Source organism: Xenopus laevis, chromosome 5S (assembly GCF_017654675.1).
Source record: "Xenopus laevis strain J_2021 chromosome 5S, Xenopus_laevis_v10.1, whole genome shotgun sequence".
NCBI lineage: Eukaryota > Metazoa > Chordata > Amphibia > Anura > Pipidae > Xenopus > Xenopus laevis.
In genome coordinates, this window is record NC_054380.1 from 134,080,754 (window position 1) to 134,088,735 (window position 7,982).

General features: G+C 43.3%; 1 protein-coding gene across 1 annotated transcript; it reads left to right on the top strand.

Annotated features, from left to right (window-relative positions):
• Positions 1-550: 550 nt before the first annotated feature.
• Positions 551-1,492, top strand: LOC121394135 (palmitoyltransferase ZDHHC2-like). Its single transcript, XM_041564144.1, has one exon. The coding sequence runs from the start codon at positions 698-700 to the stop codon at positions 1,490-1,492; it is 795 nt and encodes a 264-aa protein (XP_041420078.1). The 5' UTR covers positions 551-697.
• The last annotated feature ends 6,490 nt before the right edge of the window (positions 1,493-7,982 follow it).

Genomic DNA, 7,982 nt, shown 5'->3' on the forward strand with positions numbered 1-7,982 from the left:
GTCTGTAACTAATCAGTTTCACTAAACCAATGTTACTTAGGATTGTGGTAAAAAACTATTTGTCTCTAAAAGTGGCAGATACATTACACAAACAATTATTATAATTTTCAAAATTATTATTTATCTGAAGTTGATTTATGATGTAACATTAGTTAAAAAAAACATGGCTTCTCCTAATAAAACCCATAGAAGCTTCTTGCAGATAATTCCCTGGTCAGAATCAGAACCCCTGATCTAATATACAGAACTATAAGGGCAACTGCAGAGTAACCACCGGGATAGGGGGACTTGGGCACATCACGTTACCTTGTTTTCTTACAGGGATATAATATACTGCAGAAACAGGGGACTGACACATGAGAAGCCTATAAAATACACCAGCCACACAGATGTCACAATTCCCATTCTTCTCAACTTTCACTTCTGCTGGGCAATTACACCTATAGCCACTAGATGGCGCTGTCTGTCAAGCTGAAAAGGGTTGGCTCCTATACAAGTGCAATGTGTGATAATCTATGTACAAAACTGATCTTGGCTAAAGCGGAAGAAAGATAAGATAAATGAAGATGAGTATTCTGTGAGAATCATTCTCATCATTGGGATCTTTGCTAGCTGCTATTATATATTTGTGGTGGAGCTGTGCACATTCACCGTACAGTTATTAGAGGCAAAGGTGACTTTCCTGGTGATTTTCCACATGTTGTTCCTCCTGTGCGTGTGCTGTTATCTACGGACTGTGATGACGCCTCCTGCTGTACCTCCTGCAAAATTCCGCCTATTGGAGTCTGACATTCAGCTGTACCAGAGCGATGAGAGGCCAGAAGTGCTGCAGAAGATCCTCATTCATAAGGCTAAAGACTTGACTGAATATTGTACTGTCAATTCCCAAACATCACTGAGGTACTGTAAGACATGCAAACTGCTAAAGCCAAACAGATGCTACCATTGCCCAGTGTGTAACATCTGTATCCTGAAACTGGATCATCACTGCGTATTTCTAAACAACTGTGTGGGATTATCCAACTACAAGTTCTTCCTCCTGTTCCTGCTGTATGCAGTGCTATTGTGCATATTCACTAGTGCAGTGTCGCTTTATTGCTCCATTCTACTCTGGACTCATCAGCTGCCCAACAGCCAATCCAAAATCCCTATCATTGTGCTGTTCATCTTATGTACACTGTTCTCTATAGCCCTATTCCAATTGTTCCGCTACCATTTCAACCTGGCTGTAAGGAATATAAGTGAGAGAGAGTATCATGGTGACACAGAGGAGTATAATCCCTATAACTTGGGCTTCAGCAAGAATCTGAGACAAGTGTTTGGCAATGAAAAGAAATATTGGCTCCTCCCAATCTTCAGCAGTTTAGGAGATGGCTTCTCATTCCCAATGGGAGATGCCGCAGAGGACATAGAGAAAAATGCTGCTTTTGCCAAGCACAGGACAACAGTGTCCCAAAGCAAGAGAATATTGAAAAGGAGGACCATGTTGTAGTTCAAATAGACCTAAGTCTAAGGAATGGATCCCTGTTGCACTTTAAACTTTCTCCGTAAAACCTACAAGGATGGATATTCTTTTATGAATGGAGTCCAAAACCCAGAACTAGTGCCAAGACAGTGTCGGACTGGCCCACCGGGAGACCAGGAAAACTCCCGGTGGGCCAAAGTGTCAGTGGAACCTCATACTGCTAAACCTTTGGCCTATTTCATAGCCATTCCCTATTATATGAGAATAAAGAGGCTAAATAGATGGAATAATAGATTATAGTATGCAAAGAATAGAGGTTGATTGAGGAGATGAAGAATATTTGTACTGAGAGTAGGCCCTAATGTCTAAGGTTTTTGGGTGGGCCCCTGGTGTCCCAGTCCGACATTGTGCCAAGGTCACGGCTCAGTCTTCCACCTATAACAACGGGAGGAGCCCTCCGCTATCCGGGTGAATGCAGGTCTTTACCTTACTTACAATCTAACTGGAGTGTACATAGTTGGCAGACTTTAAGGTACATCATAACGGTCATCATTAGAAATTTAGCTTACTAAACAAATCTATTAAAAGTGTACCAAAATGGCACCCAACTCTGATCAAAGGTGCACCAAAATGGCACCTGAAAAAGGTATATAAAATAGCACCTTAACAAAACAGGGTGTATCTTTCTACACCTTTTGAAGTAAATCTACTAAAAGGTGTACCAAAATGGCACCCAATTAAAACTGGGTGTAGCCTTTCATTTTCTTCATTAGCACCTAAAACAATTGGACAGGAGGTTGGTTTATGTGGAGAACTCACGGATTGGATCACTAGAAAATTGATGCTGTGTTGTGATTGGTGCACATTTATTTAAATACTCTGTAAATTCAGCCTATGATTAAGTGTTGAAGACATGAAACGCGTAAGGCGTAGGACACAATAAACTTTCACTTTGCTTTGACAATTTGGTGGAAGACTACCTTCATTTAAGTGCCTGCACCTGATTTATCTTTCGGTTGTCCGCTCCCTATTCTGAGGGCTCAGGGCGGTGCACCTGGGCCACTTCCTTAATGTGGTGAGTAATCATTTTTACTGTGAGGAGACCCTCTCTATGATTTACTGCTTAACGTAAGAGGACCAAGGAGAGAGTTCTGGGCAGGCAAGGGAACCAACGGGTGTAAATGGAATGGAGAACAAGGAGCGTGGTCAAGGGACAGGCAGGGTCCATACCAATCAGGAGAAGCAGTACCGATTCAAGAGACGAGAGAGTAGTCGAGGTCACAGGCCGAAACACACCGATATCACAATACACAACAGGATCTGAGAGAAATAACAGGCAAAGGTCAGGCAGCAATCAAGAGAAGGTCAGGGTGAAGAAGAAGGATCAGACAATATATAAGCGCACCCAGGAACTATGAGGATAGACCTCATATCAGCGCTATTGGCATCCCTGCAGGGAGTACGGCAGGCCCACTAGCCCACTGGACCACCAGTCACCCTTACCTATTCCTTCAGTCCTTTGGTACCACTGCTCATCTGTACCAATGGTGGGACTGGGCTTCTCACTGCAGGAGCTTCTTCCAACCTTACTTCATCCTGAACTCATTTCAATGGAACACAACTGCCAAGATGCTTCTACAAATGTTTTATAATAAATATTATGTGAATACCACTCAGCGGCCCCATGTAAGGGCAGAATTACACACACCTTCTCATACATGGTGCAGCTAAGTGCTATAATGTAGTAAAGCATTACTCATACTGTAGTTGGCGCCCCTTGTAGTTATGTGTGGGTCGAGAAAAACTCAAAACCCTAGCCCACACTCACCCAACCGGTGCCCGCCCGCATCCAGCTCCCCCCTCCATTTGTAGACTCATCCCGCCCATGATGTCACAAAAGGGGTGGGGCAGACGAACATCTATAAAACCAGAAGCCGACAGTGAAAGGTCGCAGGCGGGGAGAGCAGGAGGAAGACCTCAACTCAAACCCACCCAGGACCCGCAAGAGGTGGTCCAAGGTTGGGTCAACAGGAGAATAGAAATGGATGAAAAGACATGGAAGCAACCATGAAGATTTTTTGGCAAAAGCTAAGCCTACCTTTAATCAAACAGGACACTCTCACCATTAATCTCAATAGCTCCCGGTTTTCTCTGTAGCATTATAATACACTTACACCAAGGTGTATGATGTCATAATACATTCTGAAAATCTATATCTGCGCATCCTTAAAAAAGGCCAAGTGGAGAGAACATTACCCATGACGATCCCATCACAACAAGTTTATGGGATGGAGTAGTGCAAGCTCCTACGCAGAAGAATATTAGCAGTTCATCTTGCGGATATGTAGCGGCAGGCAAGATATTTAATAAGAAGTTATTATAAAGTAAGGGGTTTCCTTGTCCTCTAAGATCCTGGACACAGTAGTGCCATTGGGACCCTTTCTTTTCAGTGTAGACCCAATGTTTCTGAGGCGATTATATTTTAGTCTTGTTACCATATCAGTAGTGCTGCCCAATTCATACAATCTACACTGGCCATACACAGACCTACCTTAGTAGCTATTTCACCCTCTCCAGGCTGAGTCAGCAGCTTATTGGCCTGTGCATGAGGCCTTCTAAATGGCCTGCACCATTGATATCTGGCAGGTTTAAAAATCCTGTAGGATCTGCATAGACTTTCCGGCCAACAATTTGATCAGCAGCATATAAAGAAGGGGTATTGGGCACTCAGAAAAATTCCCCAAAGGCCGCCAAAGTTAAAATATAATATTCATTGTAGATTCATTAAAAAAAGAAGCGTATGTTCATTGGCCCTATGCTTTTCGTGCCCTCCAAGGCCCTTGGTCATGGGCTCCTACGTGTGTCTTGCCCACCAAGGCACTTAATCATGGGCTCCTACACTTTTTGTGTCCTCCAAGGCACTTAATTATGGGCTCCTACTCTTTTTGTGCCTTCTAAGGCACTTAATCATTGGCTCCTATGCGTTTCGTGCCTTCCAAGGCACTTAATCATGAGCTCCTACGCGTTACTTGTCCGTCAAGACACTTAATCACAGGCTCCTACACGTTTCATGCCCTCCAAGGCACTTAACCATGGGCTGCTTACAAAGAACGGGTATCGGCACTCAGAAAAATTCCACAAGGGCTGCCAAAATCAAAGTTAAAAATATATTTATTGTAGATTCATTAATAAAAAGGAACCTGATCTCCATTGGCCCTATGCATTTTGTGCCCTCCAAGGCCCTTAATCCTGGGCTTCTATGCATTTTGTGTTTTCCAAGGCACATAATCATGGCCTCCTACGCTTTTTGTGCCTTCTAAGGAACCTAATTATTGGCTCCTACGTGCTTCATGCCCTCCAAGGCATTTAATCATGGGCTCCTACACGTTTCGTGCCCTCCAATGCATTTAATCATGGTCTCCTACGCGTTTCGTGCCCTCCAAAGAATTTACTCATGGGCTCCTACACGTTTTGTGCCCTCCAAGGCATTTACTCATGGGCTCCTACACGTTTCGTGCCCTCCAAGGCATTTAATCATGGGCTCCTACGCGTTTCATGCCCTCCAAGGAACTTAATCATGGGCTGCAAACAAAGAAGGGGTATCGGGCACTTAGAAAAATGCCACAAGGGCTGCCAAAATCAAAGTTTCAAATATAACGTTTATTGTAGATTCATTAAAAAAGGAACCATATCTCCATTTGCCTCAATCAGATCACCCTGATTAGGCCCAGCATGTGGGTGGCTAAATCAGACAAAGATCTGTTCATCTGGCAACCTTACCAAACAACAGATCTACCATTTTGCCCAGTTTTAATTGGTGGAGGCCCAGGCTAGAACCTAAAGATGCTTGTGCAGAGTGTGAAGTTAATAGGTGATACCATGTCTCATTGAAAGGGACCCAACACTCCAGCCCTTATAAAGCCTTTGCGCTTGGCCAACAACACTATAATACAATAAATATAACTTGCTAATAGTCATAGTACATAGGTGGGAACAGAACTGCAAGACCCACTCCCAGCCAAATATCGGACTCTTTCATTAACCGGCCTCTTCCATTCATCCAGTCACCCCTTTCAGTCCCCCATGAAACAAACACATGAGCCGCCTGTGTTCAGCATTGATATATATAAATATTGTATTTTTTATTCTTTTCTTACAAAACAGGGAAAAAAATGATTGACTTGCAGTGCAATGTCTGATTGTTTGCTCTTGAGATTAAATACATCCATTAATGTGTTTATCCTTGTGATGAGAACATACAGACGCAAGTTCAGTAACAAACACCCACTATTTACTCAGAAATCAGTATATTTAAAGGCAACATCTTCCTGGACAAACTTCTCTTACGGAGCATGAAGTAAAGCACCAAAATATTTCATTTCTCAATAAAAAAAAATAAAGATTGTTTTATTGGGTGTAACAGTTGCCTCTTGATCAGAAATAATACGTGTAACAGGCGGGTAACCGGGAACGCTGGGATCAGCCGATTTACTGTAAAAAATGGGAAAAGTAGCAGCTCTGAAAAGAACTTTTTAGAAACATGGAGAATACTTTTTGCTTTTGCTACTGGGTCAGGCCCCCCCCCAAAAACAAGTCTTTCAGCCCTTGCACTTGAACTACAAATCCCAGAATCCCTGGATGTTGGTGGGTTGTTGTTCATGAACAGATGTTGTACTTCTGATGCATTGGTCAACCCTAACTTGTACTCAACCCAAACCAAACCCACAACTACTAATATTAGACTTGAAAAAATATCTCTATACTGGTGCTATTTTTCAAATTTGGTTTATGATATCATTTTAAAATATACAACAATAACCCCACATGGAGCCCAACGCGTTTCATGCTTACCCAGCCCTTAATATGATTAAGTGCTGGGTAAGCATGAAATGCGTCGGCTCCATGTGGGCTTAGTGCTGGGTAAGAATTATTATTAACATGTATTTATAGAGCGCCAACATATTTCGCAGTGCTGTGTGTGAAACGCGTTGGGCTCCATGTGGGGTAATTGTTGTGTATAAGTGCTGGGTAAGCATGAAACGCTCCATGTGCGGTTATTGTTGTATATTTAAATATGATATAATAAACCAAATTAGCATGAGTATGAAGATATTTTTTGCGTCTTATGTTTTACCTCTTTTTGGTCACTAGAGGTCTCTATCATGCTATAGTATATATTTAACATAAAGGGTCTGTAGTAGTGATGTGTGGGCCGACCCGATACCCGCAGGAACTTCAGGACTACCCGCGGGTTTGGGCCGACCTCACACGCTTCTTTGCTGGTGGGTGTGGCTTGAGCTCTTCTCCTGCTCTCTCCTCCCGTCCACTGTCAAATGCTTCTGACTTCATCTTTTATAGACTCTGCACCTGCTCACCCCGCCTCTTTTGTGATGTCATCACCGAGGCGGGTCAGCGCAGGTCTATAAAGGCAACCCGGAAGTGCGGATGCGGGCGGGCACAGGCTAAGGGAGGGCGGGCAAGGGTCAGGTGCGGGTCAGGGAAATCCCGACCCCCACATCACTAGTATGTAGCCAATATACTCTTTGTATGATCACAACTACTAATATACCTGTGCCCGTATGGGGAAGGTCCTGGGAAAAAGTGGGTGGGGAAAGTGCCCCAAATCCTGCAGGTTCTTGTGGTTTCAGGAGGGCCCAAGCTCTATTAGTAGCTTCCACCTGAAAATGAGGACCCAGGGCTATAGGTAACACTATAATGAAAGGGGTAAATAACACGGCAATTACTGGACTTTGGTCACTCCTATTTCTTTTTCGGTTTAGCACCCTAAACCCTCCCCTGGTGCCCCAGCCTGATTCGTACTGCCCTTTTAGGACCATTGGTTACAATGTTTTGCTAAAGTTTATATTATCTTCTAGTGAATAATAATTGGCTCTCATTAGATGGTATTCCCAGTAGGGATGCACCGTATCCACAATTTTGGATTTGGCCGAACCCCCGAATCCTTCGTGAAAGATTCGGCCAAATACAGAACCGAATTCGCATGTGCAAATTAGGGGTGGGAAGGAAAAAACATTTTTTACTTCCTTGTTTTGTGACAAAAAAAGTCACATGATTTACCTCCCCGACCCTAATTTGCATATGCAATTTAGGATTCGATTCGGCCGGGTAGAAGGATTCTAGTGAATCCGAATCCTGCTGAAAAAGGCCAAATCCTGGCCGAATCCCGAATTTGGTGCATTCCCAGGAATATTTGCTCCCTGGTAAAAGTAAAAATGGTCCCTAATAAAAGAACAAATGATATTGGTACCGGCAGTTACATCAAGGAATGTCCTACTCAACTGCACCTATGCCAATATACAGTCAACATCATTAATGGAAACCATATACTGCAGTAATGCTTGTTGGTTCCTGATAACACTGATGGCTGCAGGGGTCCTTTACTGGCCAGTCTTGCTGCTCTTTTACAACTTAAGGTGGCCATAGACGCACAGATAATATCGTATGAGACAGATTTTCGTATGATATTCGGTGCGTTTATGGTGGGAGAAAAGCCGAC

Coding starts and splice junctions, on each gene's coding strand:
- LOC121394135 (XM_041564144.1), top strand. CDS start 698: ATGTTGTTCCTCCTGTGCGTGTGCTGTTATCTACGGACTGTGATGACG.